At 38.4% G+C, this 26,377-nt stretch overlaps 1 gene segment (V, D, J or C); it reads left to right on the forward strand.

Moving 5' to 3' along the window:
- The first annotated feature begins 9,656 nt into the window (after positions 1-9,656).
- On the forward strand, positions 9,657-10,453 carry LOC128647294 (immunoglobulin kappa variable 3-15-like). The segment is given in 2 exon segments: positions 9,657-9,710; positions 10,116-10,453. Coding segments are annotated over 2 exon segments (378 nt in total).
- Positions 10,454-26,377: the final 15,924 nt, after the last annotated feature.

Raw genomic sequence — 26,377 nt, forward strand, 5'->3', positions numbered from 1 at the left:
ATGATTGAAATGCCAATATTGTGAGATCACTATGACCAGGCTTTTTTTTTAAAGAATGACAAGCTCACTGCCATATTTTTAAATGTTTTACTATACATATTTGAAAATTGATATAGATGCAATATCATGTTAAAATCTGAACATATTTCAGCCCACCAAATATTTTTAAAAGGGTCATGAAAACCAATAGTTTTCATACTTGATTCAGATATCAAATACAATATTAACCAACATTACAATTTCATTCAATTATTTATTTTTTCTCATTCTTCATATATCTATTGTGGGTGAAATAGCAATGTACATGGATGAAACTATCACAAGAGTCATCTATGTGCATCCACCAAGCATCAGCTACTGAGCCTATCTCGATATTATTTTCAACAAAGGATATCAAGAGAATGAATTAGATAACATATAATGATTACATTTAAAGTTGAGTAAACTGCATGCTTTAATTAAATCATGATATGAGAAATAAGCGTTTAAAGTCACTTTAACCACACAATGTAAATTTTATAAGGGTCTATTTACCAGTTCAATTTGAGATCTGATTATACAATGCTTCCACTGGCCCTTTAAAAAACAAACAAACCCAGAACAAAGTGTTCTTTTCAATCTTACACACTTATTATTGCTAATGATACGCATATTGAAATCCAAACTTTTATTGACCAAGCGAATCAACATTGAGCATCCAACATGCTACGATTGTATTTAAAAACACTGTACATTTAAGTTCTATGTAAACATTATTTGAAAAGTACATTATGTAACCACTATATTTAGAGCATAACCATGATGCGTGCACACATATGTGTTTTTTTTCAAACATGGCGTATTGTGCTGTGTAAATTCTACATTAGCAGTTTTTACATAGCACTTTTTAAAAAATATATGAAAATTAATACTTGAGGACGCGCTATATAGGCTATACTGCATTAATGCTTTAAATCTGCTTGTCTTGATTAAAAATATATTGTTTGGTTTTGTGGATTTTTAGCGTTTTTAACAAAAACATTTAAACTTTAGCTTTTAAACTTAACTTATGAATTTAGAATGTGTTATTAAATTACCATGAATAATCTTCATTTTTTTATCCAATGCTTGTTTATGTTATATATATGTATTATGAGAAGTGATGTCGCGAATAGTTCGCCAGCGAATAGTTCCCGGCGAACATAGCATGTTCGAGTTCGCCGCGGATGGCGAACATATGCGATGTTCGGTCCGCCCCCTATTCTTTATCATTGAGTAAACTTTGACCCTGTAACTCACGGTCAGAATACACATTACAGCCAATCAGCAGCAGACCCTCCCTCCCAGACCCTCCCACCTCCTGGACAGCATCCATTTTAGATTCATTTGGAAGCTGCATTCTTAGTGAGAGGAGGGACAGTGTAGCTGCTGCTGATTTAATAGGGAAATCGATAGCTAGGCTAGTGTATTCAGTGTCCACTACAGTCCTGAAGGACTCATATGATCTCTGCTGTAAGGACAGCAGCCCAAAAAGCCCTTTTTAGGGCTAGAACATCAGTCTGCTTTTTTTTCCCTGTGTAATCTAATTGCAGTTGCCTGCCTGCCAGCATGTGTGTCAGGCTCACAGCGTATACTATGCCCACTTGCCCAGTGCCACCACTCATATCTGGTGTAACAGTAGTGTACATTAAAAAAAAAAAAAACACTTTTTTGACTGTGAAATAATAGCAGACAGCTGCCAGTACCCAAGATGGCCGCCAATAAGGCAGATGGGGAGGGTTAGAGAGCTGTTTTGGGGGGGATCAGGGAGGTTGGGGGCTAAGGGGGGATGCTACACCACAGCATATGTAAATATGCTAAAAAAATAAAAAAAATTAAAAACCTTTTATTTTAGTACTGGCAGACTTTCTGCCAGTACTTAAGATGGCGGGGACAATTGTGGGGTGGGGGAGGGAAGGGAGCTGTTTGGGAGGAATCAGGGGGTCTGATGTGTCAGGTGGGAGGCTGATCTCTACACTAAAGCTAAAATTAACCCTACAAGCTCCCTACAAACTACCTAATTAACCCCTTCACTGCTAGCCATAATACACGTGTGATGCGCAGCAGCATTTAGCGGGCTTCTAATTACCAGAAAGCAACGCCAAAGTCATATATGTCTGCTATTTCTGAACAAAGGGGATCCCAGAGAAGCATTTACAACCATTTGTGCCATAATTGCACAAGCTGTTTGTAAATAATTTCAGTGAGAAACCTAAATTGTGAAAAAATTTTAAGTTTTTTTTAAATTTGATCGCATTTTGGCGGTGAAATGGTGGCATAAAATATACCAAAATGGGCCTAGATCAATACTTTGGGTTGTCTACTACACTACACTTAAGCTAAAATTAACTCTACAAGCTCCCTACATGCTCCCTAATTAACCCCTTCACTGCTGGGCATAAAACATGTGTGGTGTGCAGTGGCATTTAGCAGCCTTCTAATTACCAAAAAGCAACGCCAAAGCCATATAAGTCTGCTATTTCTGAACAAAGGGGATCCCAGAGAAGCATTTACAACCATTTATGCCATAATTGCATAAGTTGTTTGTAAGTAATTTCTGTGAGAAACCTAAAGTTTGTGAAAAAGTGAACAATTTTTTTTTTATTTGATCGCATTTGGCGGTGAAATGGTGGCATGAAATATTCCAAAATGGGCCTAAATCAATACTTTGGGTTGTCTACTACACTACACTTAAGCTAAAATTAACTCTACAAGCTGCCTACATGCTCCCTAATTAACCCCTTCACTGCTGGGCATAAAACACGTGTGGTGCGCAGTGGCATTTAGCAGCCTTCTAATTACCAAAAAGCAACGCCAAAGCCATATAAGTCTGCTATAATGGCATGTCTGGCACACAGTGTTGGGGCAAAGGTCCATCTGACCACTGATACCTGGTCTGCAAAGCATGGTCAGGGCAGGTATATCACCTACACTGCGCACTGTGAAGCGGGCGTAACCCTTACACTACCTGATTGATACAACATCATACCTGATGTTTTAAAGCACGTTATTCCAAACAATTTAGGAATGTTAGGTGATTTATGCCCTTTATGGATTAAAACCAGACTCTGCATCAACTATGTAATTTTCCATGTGAGTTTTGCCATGGATCCCCCTCCAGCATGCCACAGTCCAGGTGTTAGTCCCCTTGAAACAACTTTTCCATCACTATTGTGGCCAGAAAGAGTCCCTGTGGGTTTTAAAATTCGCCTGCCTATTGAAGTCTATGACGGTTTGCCGGTTCGCAAACTTTTGCGGAAGTTCGCGAACTCAAAATTTTATGTTCACGACATCACTAATTATGAGATTATTTTTTTTTTCTGTTTATACTTAAGCACTGCCACTTTAAGAATTGCCTATAGGTCAGATGTTACATTGTTATCCGACTTTTCCTATTCCTCTTGAGAAAGCCAGACCGTTGTTCTGGGGAAACGCGTTTAGGTCACGTGCCTGACGTCATTGGAACGTGCGTGTCATGCACAGATTCTTACTGCTCCACTGGGGTTTTGTCAGGGTTTTTTCCCTGCTTTGTTTGCCATGTGCTGCTGGCAGCCATTTTACTCACCTTTCTTGCTGAATCTGGTTCAGAGTGTGGGATGCTGCTCATTTCCTGCATGCCCTCTTATGGCCAGACAGTTGTACATCATCCGTGTGAGACAGGTTGCAGTCTCATAATTGTGATGTCATCACTTATTATTTAAAGGGTCTCTGTTCAGTATGCTTTGCCCTTGCATTGTCTCAGACCTGTTTGTGAGTTCCTGTGTATTACCTGGCTAGTCTGATGTCTCTTCTGGTTCCTGATCCCTGGCTTGTTCCTGACTTTGCTGTTCTCCTTGTTCCTGATTCCGGCTCGTCTGACTACTCGCTTTGTCTCCTGACTCGGCTCCTCTGACTACCAGCTCTGGTTTTGACTCCTGGCTTGTTATTTAACTTGTAGACTTTTTATTATTTTTGTTATTAATAAAGGTGTGATTATTTTTGGACTTCTTGTCTGAATCTGATTCCTGGCACCCTGACATTATGCAAGGGCCATGAATCCTGATGGTGCTAATAATCCACCTTTACCTACAATCATTTCCAGGATTGATGAACAGGATAACCTCTTGGATACATTTGCACTAGCCCTGCAAACCCTGCTGACTAGCACTGCACATTTGAACCAGAGTGTCCCACAAGTTATGGCTGCTCCTGTTTCCGCTGCTTCACCTAGTCCTACCAGGAGTATGTCCAGTTCTGCACCTCTACCTCAGCGTTATGAAGGCAATCATAATCAGTGCAGAGGGTTTTTGAACCAGGTGGGCATTTACTTTGAGATGTTACCTCAGGCGTTTCCCTCTGACAGAGCTAAGGTGGGATTTCTCATCTCTTTACTCTGACACGGCTCTTGCCTGGGCTAACCCCTTGTGGGAAACTAATAAACCTGTGATTTCAAGTTACCCTGAATTTGTGGCCTCCTTTTGAAGGGTATTTGATGTTCCAGCTCGCTCCTCCTCTGTTGCCAAACGACTCATGTCCATTCAGCAAGGTGTTAGATCTGTTGCTCAGTATGCCATTGAGTTCCGTACGCTTGCTGCAGAGGTTGGTTAGAACAATGAAGCCCTTGTTGCCGCCTTCTTTCATGGGCTTTCTGATGTGATGAAAGACGAAGTTGCTGCCAGAGATTTACCAGAGGATCTCAAGGCTTTGGTGTCTTTTTTAATCCTAATTGACATCAGACTCAGAGAGAGGCCCTCTTTCAAGGAGTGCTTGTAGAAGCCTCCTGTACCATTGTCTCCTACGTTGTCGTTCCCACCCATGCCTCCCTCTCCTCCCGTGTCTCCTAGTTCCGAGTCACCAGGTACTGCTGTGCCGATGCAGTTGGGATTTACATGTCTCTTCATGGCGGAGAGGGCCTTTAGGCTCGGTCTCTATTGCGGGTTACAGGGCCACCTTTTAAAGTTTTGTCCCACGCGGCCGGTTAAACACTCGCACCTAGGGTCCTGTCTGGGGAAGACCTTGGGTGGTTTATACTCGTCCCCGGAACCGCTAAAGGAGAAACGTTTGGTCACGTTTGTCCTTTCCTGGGTGGACTCCTCCATAGTCACCCATGCTTTTGTTGACTCCGGTGCTGCGGGCTATTTCAATGACAGTGCTTTTGTATCACAGCACTCCATTCCTGTATTGCCTTGGTCCATTCCATTTGCTATTGAGGCCATTGATGGCAGGCCTCTTCAGCTTGCACTTGTTACTCACTGAACCACTCCGTTATCCAGGTGATTAATTCTCCGCATTTTCCAGGTTGTTCTGGGTTATCCCTGGCTCCAAAAACACAATCCCAGTCTTGACTGGCGTAGGTCTGAAATTTTGTCATGGTGTCCGCAATGTATTTCCACTTGTCTTCGTAAACCAGTCAAAGTCCTGTGCACTTCTTCGGTATCTCAATTGCCTGAGGAGTACCGAGAGTTCCAAGACATTTTGACAAGGTGTGTGCCGGTATGTTGCCTCCTCACCAGTCTTATGTTTGTGCCATAGACCTGCAACCCAGGGCCATTCCTCCTCGGGGCCGGCTTTACCCTCTCTCGGTTGCAGAGAATTGTGTTATGGAGGAGTATGTTGCTGATGCTCTGTCACGGGGGATCATTCACAAATCCTGCTCTCCTGCAGGGGCTGGCTTCTTCTTTGTAAAGAAAAAGGGTGGCGAGTTAAGATCATGCATCGATTAAAGGGGTCTTAATCGTTTTACCATTAAGAATCCTTACCCTATTCAGCTTATTACGGAACTCTTTGACCACCTCAAGGGAGCTACGGTCTTTTCTAAACTTAATTTGAGAGGAGCATACAATCTCGTTAAGGATTAAGGAGGGCCACGAATGGAAAACAGCATTTAACACCAGGAGCGTGCCTTTTGGCCTATGTAATGCTCCAGCTGTTTTCCAGGAATGTATTAATGATGTTCTATGAGACAGTGTGTTGTGGTGTACTTAGATGATATCCTCATACACTCACCCACTCTTGAGGCTCATCGTTCTGATGTTACACAGGTACTTCAGAGACTACATGAGAATGGCCTGTTTTGTAAACTTGAGAAATGTGAGTCCCATCAGACTCAAGTAACCTTTCTAGGTTATGTAATCTCTGTTGCAGGGTTCTCCATGGATCCTGACAAATTGTCTGCAGTCCTGCAGTGGCCTCGCCCAGTTGGTCTTTGCTCTATTCAACATTTTTTGGGTTTTGCCAATTACTATAGGAAGTTTATTAAAAAAAATTCTTCCTTGGTCAAACCTATCACTGACATGACCCGTAAGGAGAATGATCCACTCCATTGGTCACCTACTGCCAATAAGGCTTTTGAGAGTCTTAAGACTGCCTTTGCTGCCGCTCCAGTTCTGGCTCATCCTAACCCTGTCCTGCCTTTTGTTCTTGAGGTCGATGGTCTGAGACTGGAGTAGGTGCCCTCTTGTCTCAACGTCCTATGCCTGACGGTTCCTTGCATCCGTTTGGTTTCTTCTCTAAGAAATTGTCTCCGGCAGAGTGCAATTATGAAATTGGCGACAGGGAATTACCTTCTCGAGGGTACTAGCGTACATGGCTCATTCTTACTGACCACAAGAATTTGACTTATCTATCCGAAACAAAACGTTTGTCGCCCCGACAGGCCAGATGGGTGCTATTTTTCTCTCTGTTTAATTATGTAGTCTCCTACCTGCCTGGTAGTAAGAATGTTAGGGCTGATGCCCTCTCTCGTCAATTTTTGCCTCTGTCCAAGGAGGAGTCTGTACCTATTCCAGTTATACCTCCTGACCATATTTTGGCCACCATATGTACTAATTTGACTTCTCCCTTAGGGGAGGAGATCCTGGCTGCACAAACCAATGCACCTCCTGAGAAACCTAGTGGTAAGTGCTTTGTACCTGAGAATCTTCGAACTAAACTTTTGCATGCTTACCACTATCCTAAAGCCGCAGGTCACCCGGGCAAGAACCAAATGATTTGGTCTGTCACTCAACAATTCTGGTGGCCAGGTCTTCGTTCTGATGTTGCTGCATATGTTGCCTCCTGCCTCTTATCCCAGTGAATTTTGATAGTTTCTCACAGTTAGACAGTGTTAGTTTATGTGTGTCGTATAGATAACATTGTTCTCACTCACGTGGAGTTATTTAGGAGTCTGCACTTATTGTCTTAAATGAATGTCTGTCAAAAGCACTGAGATAAGTGGACAGTTTGCTTAGGCTTATTTACAAGGTAATCACAGTAGGCTAGATTACGAGTTTTGTGGTATGAGTGAAAAAGCAGCGTTAAGGCTCTTTTTCACTACTGCTGGTATTACGAGTCTTGCAGGTTTAGCTGCACTGCACACTTTTTTGGCCGTAACGCAACATAATTACCGCAGCTTTCAAAAAGTCCTTTTTCAATGGGTCTTCCATAGCGCCGGTATTACAAGTTTGCCTGGGAGGCCAAAAAGTGAGCGGTACAGCCAATACCGCCAAGATCCATACCGTAAACTGAAAGTCAGTAGTTATGAGTTTTGCGCTACAAAGCTGTAACATAAAACTCATAACTAAAGTGCTAAAAAGTACACTAACACCCATAAACTACCTATTAACCCCTAAACCGGGGCCCTCCCACATCGCAAACACTAAAAATAAAATTATTAACCCCTAATCTGCCGCTCCGGATATCGCCGCCACCATAATAAACATATTAACCCCTAACCGCTGCACTCCCGCATCACAAACACTAGTTAAATATTATTGACCCCTAATCTGCTGCCCCTAACTTCGCCGCCACCTACCTACATTTATTAACCCCTAATCTTCCACCCCAACGTCGCCACCACTATACTAAAATTATTAACCCCTAAACCTAACCCTAACCCTAACCCTAACACCCACTAACTTTAATGTAATTAAAATAAATCTAAATAAAACCTACTATTAATAACTAAATAATTCCTATTTAAAACTAAATACTTACCTATAAAATAAACCCCAAGCTAGCTACAATATAACTAATTTATTTTAACTAGGTACAATAGTTATTAAATAGTTATTAACTATTTAATAACAACCCAGTTAAAGGGACAGTCTAGGCCAAAATAAACTTTCAGGATTCAGATAGAGCATGTAATTTTAAACAATTTTCCAATTTACTTTTATCACCAATTTTGCTTTGTTCTCGTGGTATTCTTAGTTGAAAGCTTAACCTAGGAGGTTCATATGCTAATTTCTTAGACCTTGAAGCCCACCTCTTTCAGATTGCATTTTAACAGCTTTTCACCACTAGAGGGTGTTCGTTCACGTATTTCATATAGATAACACTTTGCTCGTGCACGAGAAGTTATCTGGGAGCAGGCACTGATTGGCTAGACTGCAAGTCTGTCAAAAGAACTGAAAAAAGGGGGCAGTTTGCAGAGGCTTAGATACAAGATAATCACAGAGGTTAAAAGTATATCAATATAACTGTGTTGGTTATGCAAAACTGGGAAATGGGTAATAAAGGGATTATCTATCTTTTAAAACAATAAAAATGCTGGTGTAGACTGTCCCTTTAAAATAAATACAAATTTACCTGTAAAATAAAACCTAACCTGCCTTACACTAACACCTAACCTTACACTACAGTTTCCCTGTTTCACTCGTAACTGATGAATCCATCCTCCTTGCCCTCTGCATGTATGCCCTTATGAAAGTCGTCTCCTCCTCCATAGAGTATTTATTCTCCCTCAGCCAGGCTTTTACCTGTGATGGCTGTGCAAATTGTTGTTCCCTGGGCTGTCTGTGCTCCTGAACTGTCCCTTGCTTCAAAATCAACAGAATAAAATGATGGAAAAAAGGCAATGATTAAAAATAAAAAAAAGCTTGAGTAAGGATAAGTGGATAGGGGAAGGATATGAGGGAAGGGTATATGGGGAGAATGAAGGGTTAAAGGGCTGTACGTTGTAATGCATTTTTGATGTGTTTTGTGACACTACATGTTTTGCGAAACAGTTAACCATAGCTCTGAGGACGTGGTAATCTTTCTAGCTTAAATAGTGATTGCCCTCAAACGATTTACTTTTAACTTGTTACACTAATGAAAAACCCGACACTCGCAAACACCTATGATAAACCCCTTTTTGCTTGCGCGTAACTATTAGCTCTCCACTCGTAATCTAGCCCTTAATTACTTATTATTTAGTTAGCTATTGTAAATTTCTTCCCATTTAAATCTTTATATCTCTATCTATTTATTCGCTTCAAAAAAACGCTAAAACTAAACTAAATGGCTGTACTTAACAATATGTAATAATTTCCAGTCTGAGGTAAACTGACAAACTTGAATTAAACTTTTTAGCAATTCAAAAGCAAACTCTTTTCTAAAATATGTTTAACACATAATCCCTGATCTTACACTATTGGCTGCACAAATGTTCAGTCATGCCATTAATTTCACTCAAGAGAATGGACTTTCATATTCTTAATGTATTCTATTTTTTTTATTAAGACACTTCATATATTTTGGATGAAAACACTCATATAAGTAAGAACAGCAGATGTGGTTCATGCAAACTAGAGAACCTGGCAGGTTATTATAATATTTCGGTCTTGTGTTTAATTTGCATATTATTATATTATTTAAGAAGCTATCTCTGTTGGGTTTACCACATGTGCTCTAAATACCTAAACTGGTTAAAATGCTGATCCTGGCTGTACTTAATTGCATCCTGATTTTATGTAAGTAAAAGTCCTAAATGAAGGCAGCAAATTGCTTTAAGTGAGTAAAAAAAGACAAACAGGTCAAGAATTAAAAAAAAAAATAATAATTATAGACACAAACCTAATTGTGCTAATAAATTGTTTTATTAATCAAGACCCAGTGAGTACCTCCACTGGGCTGTAACAAGAGTGCTTGACCCTACTGGAAATAGTGTGTGTGTGTGTATATATATATATATATATATATATATATATATATATATATATATATATATATATATATATATATATATATATATATATATATATATATATATAGTATATCAGTATATATATATATATATATATACACAAACACACTCACACAAAATCACAATATGACCCATTTGTCAATCAGGATCTCTGATATGTTTTCTCTTTCAGATGCTGAATGTCAGACTCCGGTGCTATCACCTTCTACTATTTCAGTTCCTACTAATCAAAAAGCAACATTTATTTGCAATGTTGGGGTAAAAAATGCTCATCATATATGTTTGCTGAGGCAGATTCCCGGAGAAGCTCCAAAACTCATTGTATGTGACCATTCTTCATACACAGCTCCACAATTTGGACCTGGAATGTCGTCTGCACATTATGATTTTTCAAAGAACAGTGCTTGGACTGAGTATACCCTGTCTATAAAAAATGTGGATATTGGAGACACAGCTCTTTATCATTGTGCCAAGTATTATGATGGTCCTGGATACCACTGTAATAAATAGCTGAACAAAAAGTTATTTTGTTGAACTACTGATATATACTAAATACCAGCTGGCAACACATAACTTCTGATGCAGTAAATGACAGATGGTTCTATTTAAACAGACATTAGCATGTTCTTTTGTAACTATTTTTTATTTAGATGTGGTACACTAACAAACTTATGTGCACACAATAACATATTTCTATTTCCTAAAAAGCTGCTTTCAAACAACACATTTTTGTATTAAAAATGGTTTGTGTTGTAAAGATCAGCAAAGTCTTACAGTAAAAAGTTATTAGCAGGGCGGGATATTAATGTTTGACTTCTTATTATCTGTTGTGCTTATATTATATTTTATATTATTATAATCATATGCATCCACTGAAATTAATTATCAGACAAACATCTCAGATGATCACTACATTCATATAGAAAGAATACTCAACATTCAGAATAAAAAATAAAGACACATGATGAACTTTGAGACTATGCAAGGTAAAATACTTTGCAATATGTTGGGTTGCCTGTCCAGCCATTGGCCACATTAGGTTGCAATAGCAGGAGCTGGGCAACTGAAAGATGCATTCTATTATCTAACTATATATACAGTATATAATCCATCCAGTATTGATTGTCACTTCCACTGATGCAGTAAAGATCGCTAAATAAAGAGATGTACCCGTACTTCTAACTTGCTTGCTCCCTAGTTTGGATTGTTGTGGAGTTTGACGACCTTGTGTGGGAAAGACCTCAACACCCCCCAAGTAACCTGGGTAAAGAGGGAGCGATATCAGTCTTATTTTATTTTTTCAACTACATAATCATAGCACTTGTCTGAAAGTGAATATGGAGGAGTTTCATATTCTGCACTACACGTTATGATGAGGGCTTTTGAAAGGAAGCTCTTTAGCAAGGAAGACTGATATTGCCCTACCATCTTGATAATATGGAGCATGACTTATTCGAACACACTGCAGCTGAGATGGAGAGACCAGATGGTTATTTTAGAAAAGGTGTTTGATGATCAAACATGGTAGGAAAATAACAGTGTCTCAACTATATGTCTGGAATCTACAAACTTCCTACCTACACCTGTGATTGTCCAACCACTGGCTAATGTTGGAGAGGAAGGTGAGCAGATGTTCTCGTACATCACTTCTTGTTCTCACCACACCTAATCTTTGCTACTTTGTCTTACTACAGCAGTTCTATGCAGTCTGGGCGCATTTCAGCAAGTCTATTTCAATGTAAGCAGCTATAATTATTCTTTAATATTTGTCTTCAGTTCATTTCAGAAGCATCCTTCACACTTTGGGCAAGTTTCCTTTTTTTAAATATTATTTTGCTAGGAAGTATTTTGATAGTTTAATCCTCAGCATTACTCCTGGTTATCATCCTGCATCATTATACTTAAACATAATTATGCAGTTTTAATACATTTTTAAGTTAACGTTTATTAAGTCAAGAAAGACTTTAATTTATTACTACAGGCATCGTTTGATGCTAAACGTTGCTGATAAGACCATTTATTGATAACACACTCACCCATTTTCATTGTTTGAACAAAAAATGTTTAAATATTTGATTTGGTGAAACAAATCCCTATACATATGACAGTCCTATTTGGCTGATCACAATCTAAATTCATGTTAATTAACTATACATTTAAGCAGCTATTGTTCACTTATTGGGTTCCACATATATAAGGTCTAAAAAAACTGAGAAGACCACCTTTCAAATTATTAATACCACAAAGAATTTGAAAATGGAACATTGTTTTTTTACATGGACAAAACGCACTGGAAGGTACATCATTAAACGCATACAAATGCTACCTGTACTATCAACTATAGTTAAAACTATAATAATAAGTTCTTTTACACTAATAAAAAGTAGCCAATTCAATAATCCAACAAAACACATGCACACTGCACTGATAATTCCCCTTTTCAAATCTTTAAAATCCCTTAGAGAGACCTAGAAATATATATGGTTTGGGAGCAGAATAGGTTAATTGCACAGATGTTACCTATTAACACTGCACACTATTAAAAACGATTAGACACCATACAGGTCTCTTCTTTACATAACAATGCAGGGAACGCCCCTTTGATAAGTACAGCAAAAGCTGTCTATTGAGAATACAACTAGGGAACTCACAGTACTGGAGGATCATTTTAAAGTTTAGATCATCAGGATCCGGGCCTGATGATCAAAGGATTCTCCAGCTTGGAGGTGCAGACTTCATAGGGGCTGAACTCACTGAATGCTCAAAAGAAAAAGGGCAGAACTTTCAAGCACTGTGAGATCTCTCTCATTTCTGTATCTGAAGGTGAGACAAGCTCAGAGCAATACAGCACTGCGTGAAATGAGAGTTTTGTTACACTTAAACTTTGTGCATTGTATTTTATTTTAATTTACAATTCAAAGTGGGTCCCTTCAGTACAAACAAAGCAAACAGTTTCTCTATTTCACTCAATCCACTATGATAATTCAATAGTGTTAAACATACAGCGGTTACACAGAAAGAGAAATACTGGCACTGTAAACGATAAAAGAGGCTAAGACCTAATAAAAACTAGAGCCGGTGCTACTCTCAAAATAATACTATTAGCAAATTACCCCACAATCAGAGAAAGAATTATTGGACACAGAAAGGTTTTTTTAGCACGCTACCTCTAAGAAGTAATAATTATAGTTAACATATAACTGTGGAGAAACTGAGTGTATCTTGGACATTCCTTAAATACCCCATGACTTTCCGCACCAGCCAATCATGACATGATGCATCATTAAGATCCGCCCCTTCTCTCATTTTAGAAGTTCATTTGACAGTGATTACCGGCTCAGTGCTGTGATTGTGTTAACATGTTTATGACTCTATGTTTTTATTTAAATGCTGCTTTAAATTTTTGTGCAACATACGGTACTAACATTCTGACATCAGGTCATTTTAAGTGACCTGTTATATTTGCTGATTACTAAAATCACTCAACGTAATGCGACTCGTCCCACTAACATCTCCTAAGTGATATCGGTACAGACACATCGCAGGAGAGAGATGTTACCTACTTGATATGCAGAAATCTAATACCAGTAAAAGTGCATACCATATTAATCACTAATAAGCTCAAGATTTAAATTGGATAAGAACAGTCATTATTAGAATACAGCTTTCACACACTGAGGCCCATTTATCAAGCCATTTATCAAGCTCCGCTGCTCCATAACCCTGTCCGCCTGCTCTGATGAGGCGGACAGGAATCGCCGGAATTTAACCCGATCGAGTACGATCGGGTTGATTGACACCGCCTGCTGGCAGCCGATTGGCCGTGAGTCTGCAGGGGGCAGCATTGCACCAGCAGCTCTTGTGTGCTGCTGGTGCAATGCTGAATACGGAGAGCGTATTGCTCTCCGCATTCAGCGATGTCTGTCGGACCTGATCCGCACTGTCGGATCAGGTCAGACAGACATTTGGTAAATCAGCCTCACTGTGTACAAGTGAGAGTGCACTTAACTAGTTCATAACCAGTGTATCCTGTAATTAATATAGACTGCACAATTAACAACATAGTGACTAAGTCACATGTGAAATGAGTAACAATGCCATTATACAGACTAGTATAGTATCTCATTTTAAAGAAATGTCTAATAATTGTTGGATTTGTTCATGCCATGAGGCATAACACTATCCAATCTATAGATCCATTTTGTTTCTTGTTTTAGTAACTGACTTTCCATATTACCCCCATGATGCCAGGTTTTAATTTTTCTAAACCCCAACATCTTAGTGCTTGTGCATCTCCTTTATGGTGTTGCAAGAAATATCTCGCTACATTAGTGATTTTCCTGTCCTTCTCTTCATCAAATTTAGCATTCCTGATATTACTTAGGTGCTCAGTCACTCTTTTGCCAAGGTATCTAGTAGTCATACCAACATAAAACATGTCACAGCTGCATGAAATACAGTAAATAACATTAGTGCTCTTACAATTAATATATTCATTAATAGTCCACTTCTTGTGAAATCTATCTACCATTTTTTCTTTTTTTACATATGTTGGCAGACCTTACATTGTCCACATTGGACTGAGCCTTGGTAAAGTGTTTTTTTCTTGGCATTTCTGTCAAAGTGGCTCCGTGTTAGATATTCATTCAGATTTCTTGGTCTCCTATACGTGAATAAAGGTTTATCAGTGACCAATGTTTTTAACTGATCATCAGCCTTTATGACATGCAAATGAAAATCATTGAGATCTTAGCACTTTCTGGGTAATAGGTAGAGAGAAATAAATAGGGTTAGACTTAGTACATTTCCATACATTTAACAGATCTTTTCTGTCTCTATTCAAGGCATTATGATATGCACTTGCCAATGATTTACGGGAATAAACTCTATTTAATAATCTTTGTCTTCAAATCCTGTAGCTCTCCTTCTGGTCCATACCAGATGAAAAAAAATATAGTCAGTATATCTGGACCAGTGGGATATGTGTTTTGTGTATATACTGAGAGAGTCATGATTGACCACTGTCTCCTCCCACCAACCCAAGTAAATGTTAGCGTAGGTGGGTGTACAAGACGTAAAAGACAATTGGGGAGTGACCAACGCCAAACCAATGATACAACAAACTCCAACTAGAAAATAGGGATCTCTGAAAGGCCCTATATGAAAAGGTGCTATAAAAAAGTGGATTTGACTAGGGAGCACTACAAGAATAAGCTAAAGTATAACATATATGAACAGGTGACTATGTTTTAAAATAATAATCTTAACATAAAATATATCTCATATGAATGAATTCACTACTCAAAAAGACAAATATAGAAGATTAACCGCAAAAGTACAATGAGCAGTTAAATACAATGATGATGAAAATAAAGAAAATGAAAATAAAATCCAGAAAAATAAAGAAACCCAAGTATTAATGACGTACATGAAGTACCCATAGCCATGCCACAGACTTACAAATAAAATTTGTCATTAAAAACAAAATAGTTGTGACTCAAAACATATTTCAATAACCTGATGATGAAGTCTTCAGTTTCATTATTAATATTAGCATCCTCTTGGAGAAAATAAGAAACAGCTTTACATCCCTATTGTGTCTGGATGTTCTTGTACAGGGATTCTACGTCAAAGTGACTAATATTGAGTCTTGATTTACAATTAAATCACATACGCCTAGATTTAGAGTTCTGCGTTAGCCGTCCAAACCAGCGTTAAGTGGTCCTAACGCTGGTTTTGGCCGCCCGCTGGTATTTAAAGTCAGTCATGAAAGGGTCTAACGCTCACTTTCCAGCCGCGACTTTTCCATACCGCAGATCCCCTTACGCCAATTGCGTATCCTATCTTTTCAATGGGATCTTTCTAACGCTGGTATTTAGAGTCTTGGCTGAAGTGAGCGTTAGAACTCTAATGACAAGACTCCAGCCGCAGAAAAAAGTCAGGAGTTAAGAGCTTTATGGGCTAACGCCGGTTCATAAAGCTCTTAACTACTGTGCTCTAAAGTACACTAACACCCATAAACTACCTATGTACCCCTAAACTGAGGTCCTTCCACATCGCTGCCACTATAATTAAATTTTTTAACCCCTAATCTGCCGACCGCACACCGCCGCAACCTACATTATCCCTATGTACCCCAAATCTGCTGCCCCTAACATCGCCGACCCCTATATTATATTTATTAACCCCTAATCTGCCCCCCCAACGTCGCCGCTACCTACCTACACTTATTAACCCCTAATCTGCCGACCGGACCTCGCCGCCACTATAATAAATGTATTAACCCCTAAACTGCCTCACTCCCGCCTCAAAAACCCTATAATAAATAGTATTAACCCCTAATCTGCCCTCCCTAACATCGCTGACACCTAACTTCAAGTATTAACCCCTAATCTGCCGACCGGACCTTGCTGCTACTCTAATAAATATTTTAACCCCTAAAGCTAAGTCTAACCCTAACCCTAACACCCCCCTAACTTAAATATAATTTAAATCTAATGAAATAAAATAAATCTTATTAAATAAATTAATCCTGTTTAAAGCTAAATACTTACCTGTCAAATATAAATAATAATTATATTGTATCTATTTTAGGATTCATATTTATTTTACAGGCAACTTTGTATTTATTTTAACCAGGTACAATAGCTATTAAATAGTTAATAACTATTTAATAGCTACCTAGTTAAAATAATTACAAAATTACCTGTAAAATAAATCCTAACCTAAGTTACAATTAAACCTAACACTACACCGTCAATAAATTAATTAAATAAACTATCTACAATTATCTACAATTAAATCAACTAAACTAAATTACAAAAAAAACAAACACTAAATTACAAAAAAAACAAACACTAAATTACAAAAAATAAAAAAAGATTACAAGAAATTTAAACTAATTACACCTACTCTAAGCCCCCTAAAAAAATAACAAAGCCCCCCAAAATAAAAAAAATGCCCTACCCTATTTTAAAATAAAAATTTAACAGCTCTTTTACCTTACCAGCCCTTAAAAGGGCCTTTTGCGGGGCATGCCCCAAAGTAAACAGCTCTTTTGCATTTTAAAAAACATAAAATACCCCCCCAACATTACAACCCATCACCCACATACCCCTAATCTAACCCAAACCCCCCTTAAAAAACCTAACACTAAGCCCCTGAAGATCTCCCTGCCTTGTCTTCACCATGCTGGGTATCACCGATCCGTCCAGAAGAGGGTCCGAAGTCTTCATCCTATCCGGCAAGAAGAGGTCCAGAAGAGGCTCCAAAGTCTTCATCCTATACGGCAAGAAGAGGACATCCGGACCGGTAGACATCTTCATCCAGGCGGCGTCTTCTATCTTCATCCATCCGGCGCGGAGCGGGACTATCTTGAAGCAGCCGACGCGGATCCATCCTCTTCTTCCGGCGACTCCCGACGAATGAAGGTTCCTTTAAGGGACGTCATCCAAGATGGCGTCCCTCAAATTCCGATTGGCCAATCGGAATTAAGGTAGGAAAAATCTGATTGGCTGATTGAATCAGCCAATTAGATTCAAGTTCAATCCGATTGGCTGATCCAATCAGCCAATCAGATTGAGCTTGCATTCTATTGACTGTTCCGATCAGCCAATAGAATGCAAGCTCAATCTGATTGGCTGATTGGATCAACCAATCGGATTGAACTTGAATCTGAATGGCTGATTCAATCAGCCAATCAGATTTTTCCTACCTTAATTCCGATTTGGCTGATAGAATCCTATCAGCCAATCGGAATTCGAGGGATGCCATCTTGGATGACGTCCCTTAAAGGAACCTTCATTCGTCGGGAGTCGCCGGAAGAAGAGGATGGATTCGCGTCGGCTGTTTCTAGATGGTCCCGCTCCGCACCGGATGGATGAAGATAGAAGACGCTGCCTGGATGAAGATGTCTACCGGTCCGGATGTCCTCTTCTTCCCGGATAGGATGAAGACTTCGGCGCCTCTTCTGGACCTCTTCTTGCCGGATAGGATGAAGACTTCGGACCCTCTTCTGGATGGATCAGTGATAATAGGCGTGGTGCAGACAAGGTAGGGAGATCTTCAGGGGCTTAGTGTTAGGTTTTTTAAGGGGGGTTTGGGTTAGATTAGGGGTATGTGGGTGGTGGGTTGTAATGTTGAGGGGGGTATTGTATGTTTTTTTTAAATGCAAAAAGCTGTTTAATTTGGGGCATGCCCCGCAAAAGGCCCTTTTAAGGGCTGGTAAGGTAAAAGAGCTGTTAACTTTTTATTTTAGAATAGGGTAGGGCATTTTTTTATTTTGGGGGGCTTTGTTATTTTTTAGGGGGCTTAGAGTAGGTGTAATTAGTTTAATTTTTTTGTAATCTTTTTATTTTTTGTAATTTAGTATTTGTATTTTTGTAATTTAGTGTTTTTTTTTTTGTAATTTAGTTTAGTTAATTTAATTGTAGATAATTGTAGGTAGGTTATTTAATTAATGTATTGATAGTGTAGTCTTAGGTTTAATTGTAACTTAGGTTAGGATTTATTTTACAGGTAAATTTGTAATTATTTTAACTAGGTAGCTATTAAATAGTTATTAACTATTTAATAGCTATTGTACCTGGTTAAAATAAATACAAAGTTGCCTGTAAAATAAATATTAATCCTAAAATAGATACAATATAATTATTATTTATATTGTAGCTATATTAGGGTTTATTTGACAGGTAAGTATTTAGCTTTAAATAGGATTACTTTATTTATTAAGATTTATTTTATTTCGTTAGATTTAAATTATATTTAAGTTAGGGGGGTGTTAGGGTTAGGGTTAGACTTAGCTTTAAGGGTTAATACATTTATTAGAGTAGCGGTGAGGTCCGGTCGGCAGATTACGGGTTAATAAGTGTAGGTAGGTAGCGGCGACGTTGGGAGGGGGCAGAATAGGGGTTAATATATATAATATAGGGGTTGGCGATGTTAGGGGCAGCAGATTAGGGGTACATAGCTATAATGTAGGTTGTGGCGGTGTACGGAGCGGAATATTAGGGGTTAAAAATAATATGCAGGGGTCAGCGATAGCGGGGCGGCAGATTAGGGGTTAATAAGTGTAAGGTTAGGGGTGTTTAGACTCAGGGTACATGTTAGGGTGTTAGGTGCAGACGTAGGAAGAGTTTCCCCATAGGAAACAATGGGGCTGCGTTAGGAGCTGAACGCTGCTTTTTTGCAGGTGTTAGGTTTTTTTTCAGCTCAAACTGCCCCATTGTTTCCTATGGGGGAATCGTGCACAAGCACGTTTTTGAAGCTGGCCGCGTCCATAAGCAACGCTGGTATTGAGAGTTGAAGTGGCGGTAAATATGCCTGTACGCTCCCTTTTTGGAGCCTAATGCAGCCCTTCAGAGAACTCTAAATACCAGCGTTGTTTAAAAGGTGCGGGGGAAAAAAAACACGCGTAGCTATCGCACCCCTTCTAATGCAAAACTCTAAATCTAGCCGATATTTTGTTTATTATATGTGATTTAGGAGCTGAGATTAAATGAGCAGAGGATATTAGTAAGCTAACTTTAGACTTAAAAAACAAAAACACCCAGGAAGGGATTAATAGTGGCGAATGTCAAAAACCTATTAAGGAACTTAAAAAGATCAGAAAAAAAACAAATAAAACGTCAGTGTAATATAGGACTGTACAATTTCTATAAAGATAATAACATTTCCACTATTTCCTGCTTTTAGTGATTATAAGTCAGAATTTCAATTAAAATGGGTACTGATTGCTAACTCAGGGCTACCTAGTATAAGACGAAATGGAAAATGAAATCACAGAGGAAATAACCAAGTTGAGCAATGAACTTAAGCAATATGAAATGAAAGAGGACTTTCAGAAATCCTACAATAAAATCAAAGGGGAGGTGGAAAAATTTGCTAGGTTCATCGCAGAGAAAAAGGAAAGAAAAATAGATAGAGATTTAGGTGATTACTCTGAGAAAATAGTGTATCTATGGGGAAAGAACAAATCAGTGGGCGCAGATTTAGATATCTCAAATATTTCCGATATGGACTGTGAGAACAGTGATGCTGAGAGCTCTGAGGGGGAAAGAACATCCAAACCCATTTTATGAAATTTTAAGAAATAGAATTAAGCCACACACTAGCCAAGAAGCTGTCCCTTTCAAATGAGAACAACGAGGGGTAGGGGGAAACAACCCGAGAGCAAGAAGACAAGTATGGTTTACCCAGAAACCCCAGTACAAGAAGAAACAATAAATAATACAAGTCTGAATATTATTAATTTATCTGACATCACTTTACCAGAAAACCAAATCTCAGTTCTCAAAAAAGGTCTTTCATTTGTACCCACCACACATATTGATAAATTTGAGGTCATAAGAGATACCCATTTGTTTACCATTAAATTACTGCTCAAAAAATACTTTGCTAGTGGTTCAGATGCAGGTACACTGTCAATCAGCCAATAGGATTGAGCTTGCATTCTATTGGCTGTTCCAATCAGCCAATAGAATGAGAGCTCAATCCTACTGGCTGATCAGATCAGCCAATAGGATTGAAGCTCAATCCTATTGGCTGATTGCATCAGCCAATAGGTTTTTTCACCTTTAATTCCGATTGGCTGATAGAATTCTATCAGCCTATCGAAATTCAAGGGACGCCATCTTGGATGACGTCACCTAAAGAAACATTCATTCGGGAAGAAGACTTAGTTTGAAGAGGATGCTCCGCGCCGGATGTCTTGAAGATGGAGCCGTTCCATGCCAGATGGATGAAGATAGAAGATGCCGCCTGGATGAAGACTTCTGCCCATCTGGAGGACCACTTCTGCCGGCTTGGATGAAGACTTCTCCCGGCTTCGTTGAGGACTTCTTGCCGTTTCGTTGAGGACGGTTGTCCGGTCTTCAAAAAGTGGATCTTCGGGGGTTAGTGTTAGGTTTTTTTAAGGGTTTATTGGGTGGGTTCTATTTTTAGGTTAGGGTTTGGGCAGCAATAGAGATAAATGCCCAATCCAAATGCTCTTTTCAGGGCAATGGGGAGCTTAGTTTTTTTTTAGGATTTTATTTGGGGGGCTGGTTGTGTGGGTGGTGGGTTTTACTGTTGGGGGTTGTTTGTATTTTTTTTACAGGTAAAAGACCCCACAAAAGGCCCATTTAAGGGCTATTGGTAGTTTAGTTTAGGCTAGGGTTTATTTTATTTTGGGGGGCTTTTTTATTTTGATAGGGCTATTAGATTAGGTGTAATTAGTTTAAATATCTGATAATGTCTTTTTTATTTTGTGTAATTAAGTGTTTGTTTTTTGTAATTTAGGTAATAGTATTTAATTTAGGTAATTTATTTAATTGCAGTGTTAGGTGTTAGTGTAACTCAGGTTAGGTTTTATTATTCAGGTAAATTTGTATTTATTTAAACTAGGTAGTTAGTAAATAGTTAATAACTATTTAGTAACTAGTCTACCTAGTTAAAGGGACAGTCTAGGCCAAAATAAACTTTCATGATTCAGATAGAGCATGTAATTTTAAACAATTTTAAACAATTTTCCAATTTACTTTTATCACCAATTTTGCTTTGTTATCTTGGTATTCTTAGTTGAAAGCTTAACCTAGGAGGTTCATATGCTAATTTCTTAGACCTTGAAGGCCACCTCTTTTCAGAATGCATTTTAACAGTTTTTCACCACTAGAGGGTGTTAGTTCACGTATTTCGTAAAGATAACACCGTGCTCGTGCACGTGAAGTTATCTGGGAGCAGGCACTGATTGGCTAGACTGCAAGTCTGTCAAAATAACTGAAATAAAGGGGCAGTTTGCAGAGTCTTAGATACAAGATTATCACAGAGGTTAAAAGTATATTATTATAACTGTGTTGGTTATGCAAAACTGGGGAATGGGTAATAAAGGGATTATCTATCTTTTAAAACAATAAAAATTCTGGTGTAGACTGTCCCTTTAAAATAAATACAAACTTGCCTGTAAAATAAAAATAAACCCTAAGCTAGATACAATGTAACTATTAGTTATATTGTAGCTAGCTAAGGGTTTATTTTATAGTTAAGTATTTAGTTTTAAATAGGAAATATTTAGGTAATGATAGTAGGTTTTATTTAGATTTATTTTAATTATTTTATATTTAAGTTAGAGGGCGTTAGGGTTAGACTTAGGTTTGGGGGTTAATAAATTTAGTATAGTGGCGGCATTGGGGGCGGCAGATTAGGGGTTAATAAATGTAGGTAGGTGGCGGAGATGTTAGGGGCAGCAGATTAAGGGTTAATAATATTTAACTAGTGTTTGCGATGCGGGAGTGAGGCGGTTTAGGGGTTAATAAATATAATGTAGGTGTCGGCGATGTCGGGGGCAGAAGATTAGGGGTTAATAAGTGTAAGATTAGGGGTGTTTAGACTCGGGGTTCATGTTAGGGTGTTAGGTGTAAACATAAATTTAGTTTCCTCATAGGAATCAATGGCGCTGTGTTACAGAGCTTTACGCTGCTTTATTGCAGGTGTTAGGCTTTTTTTCAGCTGGCTCTCCCCATTAATGTCTATGGGGAAATCTTGCACAAGCACGTACAACCAGCTCACTGCTGACTTAAGCAGCCCTAGTATTGGAATGCGGTATGGAGCTCAATTTTGCTCTACGCTCACTTCTTGCCTGTTAACGCCGGGTTTCTGAAAACCTGTAATACCAGCACTGTAGGTAAGTGAGCAGTGACAATAACGTGCAAGTTAGTACCCTTATACGGCAAAACTTGTAATCTAGCCGAATGTTAATTATTGTCATAAAGTATTATAGCACTTATATAGTTTTAAACGGATGCTGGATAATACCAGCTGGTTCACAGAATTATATCACAGACATTGGTTTGGTTATATTAATTGTAATCACGTCCTAAATTAATCCTATTGTAGTTATAAGTTAGTATACATGAATGTCAGGCATCCTTTACGAATATAAGATCACTACAGCCTTTGATAAAGCCCATGTTAGGGAAGCACATTGGGAGATTTGGGGGCTCCTTTTTTAAAAAGGATAGGAGTAGCTGATATGCTAGCAGTGGAGTTGATTGTTATATGTAATATAGCGTCTGGTTAAACAGTAAATTGGGCTGATCGCTCACTGAGGTTGTGGCTAGCACTGATGCACAATATATACCAACATGCTCATACTGAAGCCGTAGTGATCTTATATCTGTAATGGATGCCTGACATTCATGTATACTAACTTATAATTACAATAGGATTAATATAGGACTTGATTACAATTAATATAACCAAACCAATTTCTGTGATATAATTCTGGGAACCAGCTGGTATTATCTGGCATCCATATAAAACTATATGTGCTATAATACTTTATGACAATAATTGACATTATTAGGGTCAATACCTGTGACATAGCTTTGATAATTGGTTGGCCTTAACCAGAACTTGCTATATCCTCTAACTGTAACAATAAGTACTATTGCTTTTTGTGCCTGATAGCGCAAACAATATTGACACACAGTTAGTTGATGTGAATGCGCAACTGGCAAATCCAATTTATTTTAGTATAATAAATTACGATAAGTGTAGTGAATATAAAAGTTACCACTACCAAAACACTTACTTGATATTAAGTAGCATTTACACTCAGTAAATTAGTGGTAGAAGTGTAACGTAACTGATACAATAGAAATTCAACCTAATAGCTACAATAAGGTAACAGTTACAAAGCTAATTAAACCGCAGCTGCACGTAATCAAACACTGCAGCAAATAGTATCTTTGCTAGTTGGCCGTACCCGGCACCCCCATAGTACCATATAGATACCAGTACACTTTGTGACCACAACGGATACTACTGAAAGTTATACCTCAGATATATTTGTGAATCAGTTGGCTTTATTCGAAATTCGCTATACCTACTAACTGGAACGACAAGTACTATTGTTCCTATTGATAACTTACTGTCCAATAGCGCTAGAGATATTTACCCTTAACTAAATGGTGACAATTGACAACTGGTAAATATAATTAATTATAGCGTCACAGCCAGAGTTACTGCAGCGACCTTAATTGGATTATAATAATAGCACCCAACTGATAGCTTATGGTATCAATATTTGAGCAATCTGGTGATACTAATGTGACTCACAGACACACAATACCATAGCACAATAGCTATAATAAATGTAGTGCTAACATTTTATCTAAACGGCAGTCACAATTAACCTTACAATACAGCAGAGATTACCATTATCATTTGTAATCATATGAATGTGCCTGAGAATGTTCTAACAATCTCAATGACCTTAACTCTAAAATACATGTGTTTAATCATTACACTACAGAATGACTTTAAGAATGTTCTAATGATTATATTAAATAAATATCCAATTATTGGTATTTAAATATAAAACCAATCGTTTGGTAATAACCTCATTAAACTCAGTGAATGTACTATGATACTACATACATTTGTTGTATATGTGTTTTTAATATTAGTCGCTAAATTATAGCACTTATAGTGATAGAGAAAATGTATATATTCTATGTGTATGCTGTGTATTTATGTGCGCTCTGATAATGTATTTTCTTATATCTATAATAAACTTAAAAACTATGTGGTTTGTGTCTAGATTATGATGTGATGTATTAATGAAGTGATGATTATGGGTATGTATATATGTATAATACTATTAGGAATAATCATTATTTTAGCGAAGACAGTAGTGATATATAATGATGTTTAATTTGTCTGCTATTGATGGGTGTTAGGTTATATGAAATTAATCTAAAATATACAGTGTGTTTTAAATACTGTTAGTGAAAATTAATCTCTAATCTAGTGTTATAATGTCACTGTCTATAAAAGTTTAAACTACTCCTTTTATAAGTGCGGAGTCCGTAGTCAGCAGTAGACAAGATGATCTACTACTGACTCCGCACTTTTAAAAGGAGGATTTTAAACTTTTATTGAGTATTTGCTAAGGTGATAGACAGTGACACCGGGAGAGCAGTTGTCGCTACCTGCTTGAACACATGGATCTGAACATTTAAAGAGAGTGTGCCAAGGCTTTTTAAACAAGGCAGTATTTTGTTTTATCTCTTGTAAGTGCAATAGATTGTGAGCACCAATAAATGCTATATACGTTTTTACCTTGAATCGTGGATGCGATTTGTGTTCTTAGATTCTTGCACCTGGGCCCTGTGGTTTCTAGTTACGCCTCTGCATATTACCTCCTCCACCAGGCACCTCCAAGCCTATGGTAAAGCTAAATTCACTGTCAAGAAAGTCAAGAATCAGTGGCAGAAAAGTGGAAAGCCATCCTATACTGGAGAAGCACGCCAGCTGAAGGAACGGAAAGTAGTTCAGCAAAATGCCTAATCTCTTATTTGCCACTTGCCAGTAGTGGGGGACACTCAAGTAAAAATTAAACTTTATGTTTCAGATAGAGCAGCAATTTAAAAAAAAACTTTCCAATTTACTTCCATTAACAAAATGTGCATGGCTTTTTTTATATTTACACTTTTTGAGTCACCAACTCCTACTACAACTCCTATATACATATATGCATTGCTGATGGCTGTCACATGATATAGGGGGAGTGGAAATATGCATAACTTTGAAATTTGTCAGAAAAAAAATATACTACTCATTCAAAGTTCAGACTAAGGGGCCAATTTAACGATGCCTGGTGGACATGATAAGCTGCAGAATATCATGTCCGCCAGACAGCGCTGAATGCGGACAGCATACGCTGTCGGCATTCAGCATTGCACAAGCAGTTCTGGTGACAAGCAGTTCTTAACTCCTGTTTCCAGCTAGCCTGAAGGCTCGTGCGTAAACAGGGGGAAAAGGGGCCATTCCGCACTTGTTAAATCAACCCCTAATTGCAATTGTATTGTCTTTTTATCATTTGTTGATCATGTAAATCTACTGTATTTACTGGTCTTTTAACCTTGCTGGAATTAAAGGGACATACAACCCACCATTCTTCTTTCATGATTTAGATAGAGCATACAATTTTAGAACTTTCCAATTTTCTTTGTTTTCTTGTTATCCTTTGTTAAAAAGCAGAAAGGTGCATCTGAAGCTGTGAGCGGTGGGACGGCCCGGTCCGTGAATGCCCCAGCAGACCCTCGGGGTAAAAGCTGGCTGACAGTCTGTGATAGAGGCTTGGCTTTACCCACAGCATACCAACAATCTTTACCTTGCCGATCTATAGAGCCAACACCAACCGGAGATAAGGAGGCTGGAGGGATCTTGTACAACTATAAATACCCGGAGACAGCATGGTCAGGACTGTGGCAGAGTTCCGGAGTGCTGGTCTCTGTAGAGCTATCTGAACTGCTAAGTAACCCTTTCGATCTGGGTGGATAGTTTATTTTCCCTGCCTGCCTACCTAGTGCAAACGAGAGACACTGGCACAGCTGATAACCTCATTTCTACAAGCAGTGTATGTGCAATAACTTACAGAGTGTTCTGCAGGAC

The sequence above is a fragment of the Bombina bombina genome, chromosome 2 (genome assembly GCF_027579735.1).
Source record: "Bombina bombina isolate aBomBom1 chromosome 2, aBomBom1.pri, whole genome shotgun sequence".
In the NCBI taxonomy this organism is placed as follows: Eukaryota; Metazoa; Chordata; class Amphibia; order Anura; family Bombinatoridae; genus Bombina; species Bombina bombina.